The sequence below is a fragment of the Haliaeetus albicilla genome, chromosome 23, assembly GCF_947461875.1.
Source record: "Haliaeetus albicilla chromosome 23, bHalAlb1.1, whole genome shotgun sequence".
Lineage (NCBI taxonomy): Eukaryota > Metazoa > Chordata > Aves > Accipitriformes > Accipitridae > Haliaeetus > Haliaeetus albicilla.
In genome coordinates, this window is record NC_091505.1 from 7,646,266 (window position 1) to 7,662,673 (window position 16,408).

Consider the following 16,408-nt stretch of genomic DNA (forward strand, 5'->3'; position numbering starts at 1 on the left):
AGGCAGCAAAGGCTGCCGAGGGCCAAGGCAAGCCGCCGGTAACCCCGCAGTGCCCGCACAGGTCAGGGGCAGGCGGACTCCGCCGCTCCCCCGCCAGGCCCCCCTGGGCCTGCGGAGCCCCACCGAACCACCACCCGCCCGAGGCGGTACGCGGAGAGCGTCCTGTCCGCGAGCCATCGAATCGAGCACCGGCGCGGCGATTGGCGGCGCGCGGCCGGCGCCGCCCCTCCCCTCACATGACCGATGGCGAGGTTTTTATCGGGCCCGCTCGCCTCGGCCGCTCGCCACTCGCTGCTTCCCGGCGCCCCTGCGCCCGCCGCCGGCGGCATGGAGCCGCGCGCCTCCTGCCTCCTCTTCCTCCTCCTCCTCGGTACCTCCGGTGAGCGGGGCGGCCGCCGTCCCCACGCCCGCGGGTGGGCGCTGGGCCTACGGGCGGAGGCGGGGGGGGGGGGGGGGGGGGGGAGGAGGCGGTGGCAGGTGTCTCCGCGGGCGCCCCCCCCTCCCCCCCGCGCACGTGACGCGGCGGCGGGCAACGGTCGGGCGCGCGCGGGGCCGGGGCCGCCTCAGCCCGGCGGCGGCTTCCCCCGGAGCGGAGGCGGCGCCGAGCTGCTGCCTCCCCCTCCCCCCCCCCCCCGCCGCCGCCGCCGCCCTGTCAGCCAGGGACGGGTGGAAGCCGGGCGGGTGGTGCGTGTGTTTCAGTGAGGGGCCCGGCCGTCGGGGTGGTCTGCCGGAGCGGGGCTTCCAGGAGGTGGGTGAGCTGGGGGTGTGGATCGCGTCAGGCCTCGTCACCAGCGGCCGGGCAGAGCCGGGGGGGTCAGCGGTCACAACTGGCCCGGGTGGGGAACGCCTCTGCTGAGATTCACTGGGTTAACAACCCGGCAACTATAAAAAGTTCCCAAAAAACGTGAAGGGACTTCAACATCCCTGCCTTGTGAGCCAGAAATTGCAGAAATGCGATGAAGGCACCCCGGTCTCATCTCTCAGAGGTCAGCTTGAGTCATACCACTGATGAAACAGATAACAGGAAGACCCTGGTCTGCAAGCAGTACGTTCTTTAAGTGCTGCGTTCGTGCACTTCAGTTTACTCTGCTTGTCACCAGAAAGCTAACGCTCATTTAGATTATTAGTTTTTGTCAGGTAAAAGGACTATAAATTCTTTCAATTTTTGATCTAGTTTTAATAACTTCACAGTGTGCTTCCTAGTTTTAATACTTTTTACAAATCTGGCTACTCTTTCAGTGTCTGGCAAATTGAATCCAGTCCTGAAATAATTTACTACTTTGTAATGAGCTGTCCTCTTAAGTGGCTCTAGAAAATGAAGTAAAAGCAATGTCTTAATAGCTAATAATCATATGTTATAGGCTTTTTCCAGTCCTATGCAGTGGAAGTAGACGTAAAGGATGCCTCTAATGCTACGTGCCTGTATGCGAAATGGATGATGAGATTCTTGATAAAATATGAAACAAACAGTAGCGATTACGTAAGTATTTGGAGGTAACTTTTGTTGAGAGCTGTGGTTTTGTCCGGGGTAAGAGTTTAAGTGTACTCTTTTACCTAGGATGTTTGGTTTTTTACTTCTTTTGTTGTTAAGTCAGTTGTTAAGAGTATTCCTAAATATTCATTTTAAAACAAAGCAGAAGTTCTCAATAATACAAATAACTGAAAGTGCCCTATTGCACTTACTTAAATGGCACACTGGTCACGCTTGATGGTTTTTGTGTATCAGTGTAGTAATGTTCTTAGCCCAAATAGTAAATGTAAATTGCAGCTCAGCACAGTCAAGATTTACAGCCAAGTTAGATTTGTACTTCAATCTGATATGGCTCCTTTCTAATTCAGATGTCAGGGAGACTTTTTCATAATTTTGTAGAATAACTTAAAATAATCTCGCTAACCTTGTGCAAGGTTCCATCTAACTCAAGCAGGTTTATAATGTTGTCATGGGGAAGAACTGCTATTTGTGAAAACATTTAAAATTACCCTTCTCTTCTAGAAAAACACAACGTTGCATTTGTCATCCAGTGTGACACACAATGGAAGCGTCTGTGGCAATGACACACAAGCTGCGCTTCTGGCAGTACAGTTTGGAGAAGGTCACTCTTGGAGCATTAACTTTACAAAAACTAATGAAACTTACCAGGGGGACTTCATCACTTTTACCTACAACACCAATGATACTGCTGTATTTCCTGATGCTAAAAGAAAAGGTAATGTTCAGTGCAGAATCCTAATTACAAAACAGTCTCGGCCATCAGTGTCAGATCTTCTGTACCTGACCTTTGTTGGCTTTTTCAAAGTTAGAAGGACTAGTAATGTACCTAATGAGTTCTGTGCCATATACTCCCTAACTATTGTTCATCATACCTGCTACTGGATAAGAATACAGACTGGTTAGCTTCACAGAGCATATAATTCTTTTAAGCGGAGCAGAAGGGGAAGATTAACTATTTGAACAGCCTTGATCAGTGAGGTGCTGCTAGTAGACAGCAGGCATATGGAAGATTAATTTTAGTGTGCCCTACTTGACCTTCCACCTAGCAAAGCAATACAGTGTTAGGCATTCTGTGTACTAATACCTACTAATAATAGGATTTTTTTTTCCTTAAATAAAAACTTAAGTAAAAGGGTTCACCTTTCTAATGGCTTGTATAGTTCTGGAAGCTTGGTTATTTCTCCGCATTACTTAGCGCTTCAGGTCAGGACACATAGGTAAAACATTCAAGAGAGGTTAGGAATGTTAAACTTCATTATTTCTTACTCTTTGTCTTATGGAATTACATAAAACATAATGCTACCTATAAATGTTCTTGTAGTTCATCAGGCATTAAAATATTTGTGCTTATTTCTAGGACCAGTTACTATTGTTGTAAAGGATATTATGCATCCAGTTCAACTGAATAACGTCTTCGTCTGTCATAATACTGACTTTGTTGAAGCAGAGAACGTAACGCAGATTTTCTGGAATGTTACTGTGCAGGCTTTTGTTCAGAATGGCACAATCAGTAAAAAAGGTGAGCATTTCAATTTGTGAATGAGCTTTTTTTGTATTTCACCTCAGTGCAGGGAGCAAAGTCCCATAATAAAAAAAATCCACCAGTTCTAAGATGTGCTGTGTTGAATAATACTCACATAAATACCCTTTAGTATGTCTTTCCTTGTTCCTGGAAAATAGATTAGTAGAACAGATTTAGCAGTAGATAGTAATGTAGATTGTTCCCATGCCAAGGTGGTAGTCTAATAAAGTGTGTATTCCAGTAATTGGGGTATTAAAAATACGCACTCCAGAACTACTGTTGCTGACTGAGATCATTTGAGCTTCAAGTTTTTTAACAGACTGCCTTCCATTTTCAGTGGTAGCCTCTGCTTTTTCATTTAAATAGTTCGGAGCCTGTTGTCTCATCTCGTATCTCAACTACTCAAAACGAGATGAGCACATCACCCTGCTACATAGGGTTGCTTACTTTGTCTACAGCAAATACATACCACACTTCTGTAACCACTTAGCTGTCTTTGTCCCTGTGTTTCACTTCTGTGTGTCAGAGGTAAGTAGTACTGCATATGCTACATGGATTTAAAACTGTGGGCCTCACAGAATTTCTGAGAATAAATGATAGCTATAAATTGTTTGAAATACTGTGCCATAGTGCTGAGTTTGAGACTTCTGACTTGGTGCTGAGCAGAGTCCTAGTGAGCCTAGATTTCAACAGAGAAATTGGTATCTGTATTGAACTGACCTCCAAGTCATAAGACTTTAATAAAATTTCAGCACTGAAATGGTGGTTAAAATTTCTTTTCAGAGTCTAGATGTCGTGCTGACACACCTACTTCTGCACCTACTGTTCCGCCTACTATTGCCAATGTAACTACTGCATCTACCACCACTTTATCACCTGCTCCAACCACTGCTCCCAAACCTGTGGAGAATCCAGACACAGGAAACTATTCTCTCAAAAGTGGAAACAAAACTTGTCTTCTGGCTACTGTGGGGCTGCAGCTGAATGTTTCCCGCGACAAGGTGCTTCTCTTCTATTTTAGAAGAGTAGAAAGGTTGTTGTAGTTATTTGGTATGAAATGTGACTGCAGGCTATTTGCTTTGTACTCTGTTGGCTGTCCAGAACTGCTTCTAAGTATTGTACGTAGCACCTCTCTGACATCAGAATAGTTTTGTAGCATAATATCTAGCTTCAAAACCTTACCTGGATTCAGGGTAACTTAGTACCTCTAACATTATTAAAAGCCTGGAACTTTCCTAGCTTTTAAAGCTGTTAGTCCTTGCAGATAGTGTCTTTCCCCACAGAGGGAGCCAAAGCTAACCTGTTGTATTAGGTCAATAAAATAAGGCTTCACTGGGCAATTTGTTTGCTTCAGTATTACCAGCATGTAAACTTAACTCAAGTAGCCTTGGTTCAATAGTAGCCAGGCTCAATCTTCCTGCTGTTGTCTTCATGACAAGTTCTTCTAGCCTAAGACTGCTACTGAGTGAAACAATGGATTCTGAATGGCAGCTGAATGTCTTTGATGTGATTCTGTCTGTATTTCAGCCTCTTCTGATCAACATCAATCCAAAGACAACTAGCGCAGATGGTACATGTGGTAACACAACAGCTACTCTGAAACTGAATGATGGAAATAGCACACTGATCAGTTTCACATTTGTTGTTGTAAGTAACTTCTTTTATTTTAAACTAAGTTGCCACTTTAACAGTATTGCTTGATAATCCTTCATAGTAAAATCCTTCTGTCGCTTGCTGGTGGTACGCTGTTCCCACGTAGGAAGTGGAACTGGCTAGATGACTGCCTCAAGACAAATGGAGAATTGGGTTAAAATTACAGAAAATGTAAGACTGTGGTAAACGTGTTAGCCTTTGTAAAGCATGTGTTATTAAAGTTAAAAATGCGGAATTGCACACTGACAGTTGGTTCTTGCTTCTTAAACAGAAAAATGCAAGTGCAAGTGTACAAAAATTTTATCTGAAAGAGGTGAATGTTACACTGCTCAACCGTCTGAATGGTTCTGGTAAGAAATAGTATCTGCTTTTAAAGCAAGTGTAAGCTTTTATTCAATGCCTGTATTAATCAAATACTTGTGACTTTTTCAATGCTGTTCATGCTTACTGTTACTTCTGACTTTAAGTCTTTAAGTTGGTAGGAGCAAAAGTAATAAGCAGAAATGGCTATAAGACGTACTTTAAACAGCAGTGGGGGATCATTCTCTTTTCCTGAAACTTCTGCTAATGGAGTCTCTTACTTTGTGATAAATGTGTATAAATTAAGAGGACTTCTTTAACTGTTTTCAGTAACACAGTTTTTTGAGGTGTGAAATAACAGTTGTACCAACTGAAGCTTTTTGTTTTTCTGAAACTAGCTGTTGTCTTATTTGAAGATGTTGCTGTATCTTCCAACCACTTCTACTTAATTCTCACTGGGAAAAGATATCAGTCCTTCAAAAACAAAAGCATGCTTTTTTCCAAATCAAAAGTATGTTTGTTGGGGTTTTTTTTGAAGTTGCTTGTCACGGCTACTACAGTTAAAAGAGCATTAAAGCTAAAACGCTCGCAACTCTGCAATGTTGGGATGAGTGGAGGTACAAGGAAAGCCTAATGTCATGTCTGTATGGAGGATAGGTTACTGCTAAGTACTCAAATAACTTCAGTGCCTGACTACTTTTGGTTAAGCGGGTCAATCACGCTTCAGACTACCCTGTTTTTCAGAGTAGTCAGTGTCGAAAACTTGGCCCATCTAGATTCAGCTCCTTAGTCTTATGACTGTATTGGCAACTGTCTTGCATTTAAAGTGGGCATACAAATTCCCGTCTCTTCCCCCCCCCCTTTGTTTAGTCATTTCAAATGCAGATAACAACAATTTCAGCAAGTGGGATGCTTACCTTGGTAGTTCTTACATGTGCCGAAAAGAGCAAACTCTTGAGATTAATGAAGATTTTCAAGTACATACTTTTAATCTATGGATTCAGCCATTCCTTGTGAAGGCAAATAAATTCTCTACAGGTAAGAGTTCTTTTTTTTTTTTTTTTTTTTTTGTTAATTCTTGCAATGCTTGCAAAATTCTTACTAGCTAAAAAGCACCAGTGTTCGGCACAAGCGCTTTATTTTTGAAGCTCTTGTTCCATTATTTTTTGTTGGGGGGGTGTGGGGTTTTTTTTACACATGAAATGAAGAAAAGTTATGAGACTGACATTCAAGTTCAAGGAAAGCTTTCTTCTCACTTAAAAAAAAATGTCTGCTGGGTATGTTGGTTGGTTCTCCTTCACAAAACTTGAAGGAGCTAGAGACGCTGAAGACAGACTTAAGTGTTGCCTTGCAGAATAGGTTAGAAATTATCTGACATCATCTTGACATACAGCTTTTTGTAGCTCAAATATATAAGAAAATGGGACAAAACTTTAGTAGAAGTGGACTTCGGTGATACTGTTAGGTGTTTCATTTCTTTTTACCTGTCAGTCTAAGGTATAGGAGTGTTGGGGAAAAAATGAACTGACAGAGCTTCTTTCAGAAGCAATCTTGAATATCCAGACCTAGAGAAAGATTCTAAAATGTTTTACTGCATTATCCTGGTCTCATCTGGGGAAAACTGGAATGGCTTAAATGACCTCGATCTTTAGTGTAACCTGGTCTTTGTACTTAATGATAATACTTGCAGCACAGTCTTATTAGACTAGACTAATCTGTAGACAAATAGATTGGGTGCAGATTTTTGAACTTTTTTTAGGCAGAGGTAAGTTAACTCCCCAAATGTATGCAGGGTAAACAGTATTTATCATAATACCTTCTAAATTGTTAAGGTCCCATTTCACTCTAGTTCAAGCTGCAGCTAGCTTCTTCTAAGTTACAGAGAAATGAAATAACTGTAATATGTATCCATTCTGGATAGGTTCTTGATACCAAATCTAGGTCACTTTATTCTTAATGAGTAAAAGCACCAGACTTGCCTTAAGAATGAAATAAGCCTGGTTCTGTCTTAAAAGTAGAAGAATGGCTTGACTAGTACAGATCCTGTGCACATGAAAACTTGTACATTGTTAGCTTACTATAGTTTATCAAACATTCCAAGTGATTATAATGCTTACTATATGCTAGATATACCCATGAGACCTCTGCAGTTCTTTCTCTCTTAGTTTAAAGATGTAATAATACTTGATTTTTTTTTTTAACACCATATTAAGGAAAACAGATTTTTATACCACACTTGGCAAGTATTCTGTCTTTATTTATTCCTTGTTGCAACCTTTTTCTCATCTACAGCCCAGGAGTGTTCGCTGGATGATGACAGCATTCTAATCCCAATTGTAGTTGGTGCTGCACTTGCTGGCTTGATTGCCATTATAGTGGTTGCTTACATAATTGGCAGAAGAAAAAGCTATGCTGGATATCAAACTTTGTGAATCTAAATGTGATTCCTGTTCCGATTTCACTCTAAACAAAGCAAGTGCAAGTTCTGAAGTCCAAAAAAGACCCAAAACTTAAGAGTAATTACTAGCCACAGCTAATTGGAGTTCAGAAACAAAGAGAGAATGTTTCTCTCAGATGAAGCAGAACTACGTTTTTAGTTTTCCTGCTCTAAGAAGACGACGTGGGTTTCATAGTGTTTTGAAGATGTCAAATACTGGAAGATTTGCTAGGCTAAGGATTTTATCTTGCAAAAACCCTGAAGTGTTGAGGATTTATTTCTGCTTTTTACAAATTATAGCCTGAAACAAGAACACATTCTAAACTGGTGTGCATTGGGCAACTCCCAGAATAGCATAGAATTTGTACTTGCTTCTCCTCTGCGTTCCTTAGTTGTTGTCATAATTGTGGGTTAAGCTGGCAGCATTAGTCACTATGTTGACTCGTATAGTATTTAACAAGGATTGTACAATGCCCAGTAACAACTTCGTTTTTCATAGAATTGAACTTTAGGCTGGTGATTAAGTGATCTTTTGAAATGGCAGCAGTAACTTACTTAGCTTTACCAGAATTTGAGTAGTTTACTCCTGTCTTGGTGTAGTTTCAGGACTCATTCCTATACCCTGGCTGTACAAACAAAATGAGTAACCTATACTTGCCAAATGGTGGATATATAGGAAGACTTCAGTGCTGTTTCCAAATGCATTAAAAAATATATATATTACTGTTAGGCACTGAATTCTTCATCACTTATTATACCTTGGCAATCATCTAAAATACTCAACTGAGGCAGAGTTCTGCTAAATTAATGCAAGCTTTTTTGCTGGCATCAGTTTAAAGGGAATAACCTTTCTAAATATTCCAGAACTTTAAAGTGCACTTAACTTTATATCATACTCTGCACAGAACTGGTCTGTCTTGTTGCTTTGAATGACTATTGTTTAAAGATGCTTTCATTTAATGAGCCAATATCTGCTGTTGCAGCTTGAGCTGTCTAAATCTTCATCTTGAATGGTTCTCTGCCAATCAAAATTCACATTATAACTGCCCGCCATTGGCATTCTGAATGTTTAATGTAGTTTGTGTTTGATTGTTTGCTATTTAGCATTTATTAATGTTAAGAATGCAAAAGCCAAACAAGTCTGAGATGGGCCCACAACACCTGTTTTTCCTTGCTGTGTGGAAAGGATAACTAGCTTAAAAAAATGCAGTGCAACTGGACTGTTCTTAAACTGCAGCTCTGTAGAGACTAACCCTTGCTGCACAACTTTTCTCTGGCCTACTTGTGCTGTAATACATAGTTTTTACTGCATGGGAAAAAAAAAAAGTCTTTTGGACTTTTAGGTAAGTGTGGCTTTTTTTGCATATGTCATAAAATGAGCTGCCTAAACTAGTTATTTAATGAACATAACGTTGTTTCCCTCTTTAGAATGAGTTTAACCTGCATCAAAGGTGGTTTAGTGTTTTATTAGTGTTTTCTAGGGTTGTAGAAATGTCTGTGGCATGTTTGTATACAAATCATAAAATACACTTCTTTCAGTAATTTTTTTTTTTTTGTAAAAACGGTTTACTCTTGCCAAGGAAGCAAGTATGGGTGGATAATGCTTACTAGAGCTTGTAGTCTACAGCTTGAATCTTGCATCAGTTACTGAAATTCATTTTAATGAAAGTGGAGAACTACTATAATTTTAATCCTGAAATAGGCTTCAAGACTTTCCATTTTAATTAAAAAAAGTGGATCTAATGACTTTCATATTAATATGTCCTCAAATGCAGAAGTTCATCTAGATTTTTAGCACTTTTGTGACTGATGTTCAGTGGCACCAGCTACACATGCATTTCTGTTAAGGAGTAGTTACCACACTGTATTCATCTGACCGTGTAAATTTTTGGACTGTGCACGGTTTCCAAGTGACAGTATAGAAGAAGAGTGCAGACTGTTCCCAAAATTCAACAATACTAGAACTATCTTTGCAAAAACCTGCAACTTAATCTTCATTTGCAAGTATGTTGGCTCAGATGTTAATGTACTCCTAGACTGACATGCAGATAACTGGTTCAAAAAACATCTAAGTTTCACCTGGCTGCCTGTTGTTATAAAACCACTAGTTTTCCTCTATGTATTGCTCCGTAGGGAACTGTCAACCTGTTCAACATGTGCTCTAAATAATAAAGATTGTTCTATTTCTTAAGGAAACTTGTTCACATTTTTTAACTGATTTGAAAACAGACATCTTGTACTGTCTTTATTTAAAGAAAATAAACTAATGAGTAAGGTCAACTTCAATTAGTCTACAGCCCAGATTCTGTTACATGGCTGGTGAAGATGCTCCTTGAAGCATCCTCTGTTGTCTGTGTCTTAATGCTTTGTTTTGCAGCACATGCTGAAGTGTGCTTGGGTACACAGTCCACTAGCAGAAGACAATTGAGACACTACATCTGGTCATCATTAGAAATTTGCTTGTAAACTTTTTTGTCAATTGTAGCTTTGTCCAGACAAGATAGCTTTATGATTGATTTTGCTCGCCATCTTAAATTGGTGTATAGCTGTGAACAGTTTGGTTTCTTCTTGCAGTCCTGGAAAATAAAATCAGTCTCTGCATTCAGCGAAAGTGGGAAAGCATTAGGGAGCCATCTGGGAATTGGTTAGTAGCTTCATCCTCTATGGTAGAAGCTGTGTTGATTGTGTCTGTGCTGACAGTTCTTTGGGTAACGCTACTACTTTATACTATTCTGCATCAAGAGAGACGCTAGCCTTCCCTTTATCATACCTCTTTCTGGCCTGTCATATGACCACGGAGTTCACAAGATAAGAGGAAAAAGTGTGGTCTGATCCTTTACCCTTTCTTCTTGATTCTAGCCTGCACTGCTTACATAATGATTATGTTAAAGCTACCTTCTTACCTGCTACACAAAGTCCAAATAACGTTAGCACCTTTCTGAAGTGCAAGCTGAAGTCAGCTGAAGCTTTTTGTACTGTGAAGAAAAACAGAAGTATTTTGATAGGCTCTCGTTAAAGAGCTTAACAGGGCGGTTCCTAAGGATGTAAATCAGTCAAAGTGAATTTAAACTACAGTGGGACTGCAGGCATCAAATTTCTGTCAAATTCTCAGTACAAGTCAGTCTGCAAGAGTCTGCGACAAAACTTGGAACAAGCAGGAGTTATTGCTGTCCTGTAGCAAGTGTAAAGACTTTGGATTTTTTTTTTTTTTTTTGGTCAAAGTGTTACTGGTTTTACTGTAATTCTATCTCCAGTATTGTCTCTCCTGGAGACTTGCAGTATCTAGACACTGGAAGACTGGATTCTGTGGTGTACAATAATGGCAAATCTACAGTAATACACAGATATGTGCTTGTCAAGGAAGTGTATGATGGACTGACAAGCCAGTTATGATGTTTGGTGAGGAAAACTATTGCTATCATATTTTGGGGACAGGGGGAGGTCAGGTTTTTGTGGATAACTGTCTGATGTCCTGTTGGGGAAAGGCATAAGACTTTTAAATAATTACAGGGAGATTAGTGTTAAATACTTCTATTTAAATGCATTTCTTTTTCAAACTTGCCCTCTTTCTGTTTAGCTGAAGACTGCATCCCAGAGGTAGACAGCTTCATTGTACCTATAGCAGTAGGAGCAGTTTTGGGAGGATTAGTTGTCCTAGTACTTACTGACTTAATTTGTTGATTACAAGAAACACTGTAATGCTGGATACGAATAGTTTTAAAGTGGGAAAGCTTAACTTTTTATTAATAAAAAAAAATAAAAATCTGAACTCAAAAAGATGACTTGCTTGCCAAGGCAGGCAAACAGTTTGTTAAAAACAAACCTGGTTAAGAAATGTTACAGAATGTATTGTCATGGTTTATGTTTGAACCTAACAACTTAAAATATGTTCTAGTTCATAATCAATCAGTGAATTAATTTCAGTTCTTCCAAAATACTACACTTTTAATTTAAAAATATTGAAGATGTGCAGTGGTGCTATGTGACTAAAAATAGTTGTGTTCTGGTCTGTGGAAACGGCATTTAACTTGTGTGTGCTTGTGGATGTTGAATATTAGTGTGTATAATCTGTCATAGACTGCGGTTTGTTTTGATTACGATTGACTGTGCCTTATATACATTTTACTAAATATTACAATTGTGCTCGAAGATACAAAAATTTCTGGTCTTCTAGCTTAAAGATGCCATGCTAAAAGTACGCAAAAGAAGCTTTCCAGCCAATGAACGCCTTTTTTTTAATTTTATTTTTAAATTTACTGCGGTGTTCTCTTGTATAGCATATACCAATAAAAACACATAAATTTGGGCTATCAGTTGCATCTCATGATCGGAATTAAAACAGAAGATACCTTTTATACTGGGGCTAAAAATGTTGGGGGCCAAAATTTCTGATTATTTTGAATGGAGACACATTCAACCAAATCTGTCAAAAAAGCTATTCCTCCTGGCCTGAATGTGGAGTCTGCTTGTCGTGCTGTACAGTTACCAGGTTCTGCATTTGAAGACACTTCTCTGAAGCTTGTAACCAATGTACAGTAACAATATATGGATAGATGTGTACCAACAACAGTGGCAAACTGGAAAGAGGTAAAGAATGGAATGTTCCTGGTATGACACTTTAAACTCTTTTAATCCTGGAAATTCCTCATAACGGTGCCATAGTGTGATGTGTATTGCAGTGATCTCCTTCCTTTAAAGAAGAGAGAAAGGGAATTTCTGTAGCTGTCTGTTGGGCACCTTCCATCCTTAGCAAATTCATTTATGTTTAGTATTAATGACCCATTATCCAGCATGTAGTAGTTAAATTGTGTACGTTAATGTTCAGTGAACAAAGATGGCTAAACATCAAATGCGGTTCTCTTTTTAAGATACTTAAATACTTTGTCAGTAGTCAGAATATTTTGAAATAGCTCACTGCATAAGGTACATATTTCCTTTCCTCTTTTTTTTCCTTCCCAAGTGATGCTCTGCTTGGCAGTAGGTGCATTCAGATTGTCCGAGTTTAGTATTTTCAGGTGCTGAACCTCCCTGTGTTGTTTTCTTTCCTCTTAGGCAAAGGCTTTGTGTAGCCTTTTGTGAAGGGGTGGTGGCAAGCATCTACTGGACTGTAGTGAGCTAAATCAAGACAGTAAATTTACCATGATTAAGGCTGATGCAGTTAGAGGTTCAAATGGTTTAAATATGCACTTAAAACAGTAGCTAACTTTTGATAAAGCACTGAATGTGTGCATGACTCTTAACTCTGTTCTAATAGAAACTCAAGCAAAAAAGTTTTGTAAGGAGCTCTGCTTTATTAAAAGCATGTAAGTCAAGCACCCTTGCAGTGTTGAAGCAGTACAGAGACACCATATGGTATCTTACTAAACATCTCATCTCGGCACCACGCAGGCGGAGCTCTGCTCTCTTTACAAACGGGAGGAACGCCAAGCCCTGCCTCCGTGTCTAAGGTGTATCACTGAGTTTGAATTCAGTTCCCAGTGGTATTTGCTAATCCCTGCATGAGTGTTTGTATCTGCAAGGAGTTCATCACGTATCTTACAACCTGTATGTTAAAAACCACTGTAGCATTACAGCTGTCTCTTTTTTTTATTTCTCTTATGTTGATTTCGGCAAGGTCTGCGTAGTTCTCAGCTGAAACTGATAACCTTTATCTTGTATTTGAATTGAAAATAAAGAAAGTTAACCACCCAAAGAGAGAGTCTTTCAGTGTTTTCCATTCAGTGCTTTCAGCATATGTATCTCGGCTGTCTCTTGTCATTTTCAGTAAACGTACATATCAGAAGAAGTATGTTGTCAGTACAAATTATGTGTGTAGTATATATGTTTAAAGAAATCAGTCTTTCTGTCAATTCTTTACTCAATACTGATTTGACTTTAGATGCATTATTGTATCTAGTACAGTGTAAGTTCTCAAAAATGTCTGTTTGCTCCTTGCTTGCTTTGGTTTCTAATGCTCGATTTCCTTTACTAATTTATTCTCCCTTGCTTTTTTTGTTTTTCTTCTTTCTGCAGCCGAAGAATGCTTTGCTGATTCTGACCTGAACTTTCTTATTCCCATCGCAGTGGGCATGGTGCTTGGCTTCCTTATCATTCTTGTCTTTATATCTTACATCATTGGAAGAAGAAAAAGTCGTACTGGCTATCAGTCTGTATAATCTCTTAATTCCGTCTCTGTTGCCGCCTTTCCTGCCCTTCTTTTCCCAGCCTCCCTGATCTGCCTCTTTAAAAAAGAAGAAAAACAAATGAATTCATAGTTTATTTAAAAAAAATTTAAAAAACAATTCACGACAGAATAATGTGCCATGAGTCTGAAGATGAGTTGCAGAATTACTTGAAGCTATTGTACGATTTTAGAGAAAGTAAGTGTTCTGAGGACCATAGAATTGAGTAGGGCTGATGCGTGTCCATGTGAGAAATGTGATTATTTTGAGTAAAGAAGACATCTATGAAACTTTATTTCTGTTCTTTATCTTTTTATACAAGAAAATTTCTAGTTGCATACAGCTTATCTTGGATAATGCTAAACCTAAAACCATAATTAAAGGTGTGAATGCTGTGTCGAAAGGGACTGTGTGTGCTATGGGAAAATGAATACCAAGCTCTTAACAGATTTCTACTGGGAACTTGGCATATGGCTGTTGTCTTTCTTCAGTAGCAGCTTGTTCTTGTGAATCAGTCTGAATTTCCTATTCCTTCTGAATGTAAAGGTAGTATCTGATCTCACTAATAAACTAACATAATATGAGAAGAACATCTGATTCTTCTAGTAAATTAATTTGTTTAACATCAGTACGGAGAAGTTGACTGCTAATGTACGTTAAATAGCTTTGTGCTAGCGTGATGTGTTTAATGTCTTTTATTCACTAAGATAAGGTTCAGTCCTGGAGAACTTTGACGACTCAGAAAAGCCAACAGTCTGTTAAAGGAAATGCATCCTGTGCTGTTTTGTTTGACTGTTTTCCCTTTTGTTCTGCACTCAATTGCGAAATGAGGGCAGGAGGCTGGAATTTCACTGCCTGCAGTTTGTCTCAGCTTTGATTCTGTGCACGTAAAAGAAATTACACAATGTTTCAGCACGGGTCCATGGGAGGCTCAAGAGTATTTTGAGAGCTCTCAAAGAGTTACTAAGAACACAGCTTGTTCAGAGATTCCTGCAGTTCCTTTGGACAGCTTTTGTGGGTTAACGGGGTCAGTGAAAAGCTGTGATCTGGGAATGCAAGTGAAGGTATAAAACTGGTCTGTTTTGATAGGATTAAGCTGCTTTTAACCTCCTAATTATTGCTCTCCCAAACAACAGTTGAATAGTGTAGGAGCACAAAATTTCTAGTATGAGGAATGCTGATCATAAAGCTGAAGCGAATATATATAGTGAAAAAAGGGACTTCCAAAGGAATAAGAGCATCTGCTTTGTTTGAAGATGCTTTCTTTGTTAATGCCATACCTTTTGCAGTTCTGTATTCCATATCTAAACTGTACCAAAATAGAAGCTAGTCATTTGTGGTTGTATTCTGCTTCATTCCCATCAGGTTCATGTTGATAGGATGAAAGAAGCCTCTTGCTCTTTCAGCCTCTTTGGTCCATCTTGGTAAAAACCTTTTGCAGCTAGTAAACCCTGATTTCCAACTGTGGGACAGCGCAAGAGCTACCAGGTCTGCAGAGAGCTACTGACGGCACACAAAGTTTCTGTCTGATGTGGCAAGTGTTTACTAAAGCTTCTTTAATATTTAATCTCTTTGTGCACTGAGCCTGTATCTATGTTGTAGGGAAAGCACCTTCAATAATTCACATGCACAAAGGAGACAGTCGACGCTGATGTTTAAGAAACTCACAATAGCTATATATTCAGGAAAGGGAGATTTCTATAGAGTTTTGATGTTTGAGAAATACCTGTACATTCAATTATTCTTGTCCTCACTGTGACCAAAGATAAGCTTTACCTGAATCTGACAAAACTGATTTTTGTATTGCAAATAGGCTCTTGAACCAAGTTGTCTTTTTTTAAGAGTGTAATTTAATGCTGCTGAGTTGGACCGTGTGCTTTGGTTTTGGTTGTCTTGGTCTTTTGTGTTGTACCTTTGCTCTCACAATACTTGATTTCCCTGCCAGAGTGGTAAACGGTGAATTATTTTGAGACTGGCAATTTCTGAATAACACCTGCTTGTCAGAGTGTTGCTTCTCTGCTGCCAGCAGATGGATTCAATCTATGGTTTCATGCTCAGATTGCAGATCCAAGTATTTTGCATCACTTTTGCTAGGTTATTTTAGTAAAATGTGGCAATTTCCTAGATGCACATACGTATATATTTGATATATACATACAAGCTATTATTTTGGGCTTCAACAGAAGTCAAAAATTCAGCCAGCACTTTAAGGTTGTGGTAGCATGAAGAGTAGTGTATACAATTCTCTAAATCTTGAAATGACTGTACAAATATGCTGAAAGCAGAATATGTGTATGGAAAATAAAGTTGACTATGGTGTTTATAAAGCTTTGTTTTAGTGTAAGTAGACACGCGTGCCACTTCTGAGAACTTTTCCAACGGGATTGTCAGCGTGCCTGGATCTGAATGTTGGTGGGGAAACAAACTTTTGCTTCTAAGCTGTTCACACATTTACATCCGAATTAGTTGATCTTTCTTTGTTGATTGGATCCAAGCATGGGTCCAGCATCTGCTAAAGGACCAACTGCTTCATGAATCCTTCCAATAGGCAGGTAGGGAACAGATACAAACAAAGTTTTGTCCTGTTGCTAGCTGGAGAGCTGTAATTTCATGGCCTGAAGCATGAAGGGTTTGGTTTCCTTTCAGGATCCTACAGAAACAGAAATGTTTTAAAAGAGCTAAAGCAATTGCCAGGCGGGGAAATGTTTGTGGGTTTAACTTATTTCTGATGTCAAAGGAAGAGCCGCTAGCACGGCAGCATCTTCCTTGGCAGAAGCTGGTTTCTGTTGATCAGAACGTGCCCTTTCAGATAAGTTGTGCAGGCAGAATGATTGTGTTGCCCT

General features: G+C 39.6%; 1 protein-coding gene across 2 annotated transcripts; it reads left to right on the plus strand.

Annotated features, from left to right (window-relative positions):
• The first annotated feature begins 223 nt into the window (after positions 1-223).
• LAMP2 (lysosomal associated membrane protein 2) lies at positions 224-15,892 on the plus strand. 2 transcript variants are annotated; one of them, XM_069811048.1, is made up of 9 exons: positions 224-379; positions 1,362-1,480; positions 1,994-2,207; positions 2,850-3,011; positions 3,798-4,015; positions 4,542-4,661; positions 4,939-5,017; positions 5,838-6,005; positions 13,417-15,892. In XM_069811048.1, exons 1-9 carry the CDS (start codon positions 244-246, stop codon positions 13,557-13,559), a joined length of 1,359 nt encoding a protein of 452 aa, XP_069667149.1. In that variant the 5' UTR covers positions 224-243; the 3' UTR covers positions 13,560-15,892. The 2 variants fall into 2 exon arrangements, with proteins under 2 accessions (XP_069667149.1, XP_069667150.1); XM_069811049.1 differs by lacking the exon at positions 13,417-15,892 and adding an exon at positions 7,260-9,690 and having other exon boundaries at positions 225-379.
• Positions 15,893-16,408: the final 516 nt, after the last annotated feature.

What these genes read in the sequence shown, in the direction of transcription:
- LAMP2 (XM_069811048.1), top strand. Translation starts at nt 244, where the DNA reads ATGGCGAGGTTTTTATCGGGCCCGCTCGCCTCGGCCGCTCGCCACTCG. An exon ending in AAACAAACAGTAGCGATTAC is followed by an intron (nt 1,481 to 1,993) that starts GTAAGTATTTGG and finishes CTTCTCTTCTAG; the next exon opens with AAAAACACAACGTTGCATTT. An exon ending in TGAATGTTTCCCGCGACAAG is followed by an intron (nt 4,016 to 4,541) that starts GTGCTTCTCTTC and finishes TCTGTATTTCAG; the next exon opens with CCTCTTCTGATCAACATCAA.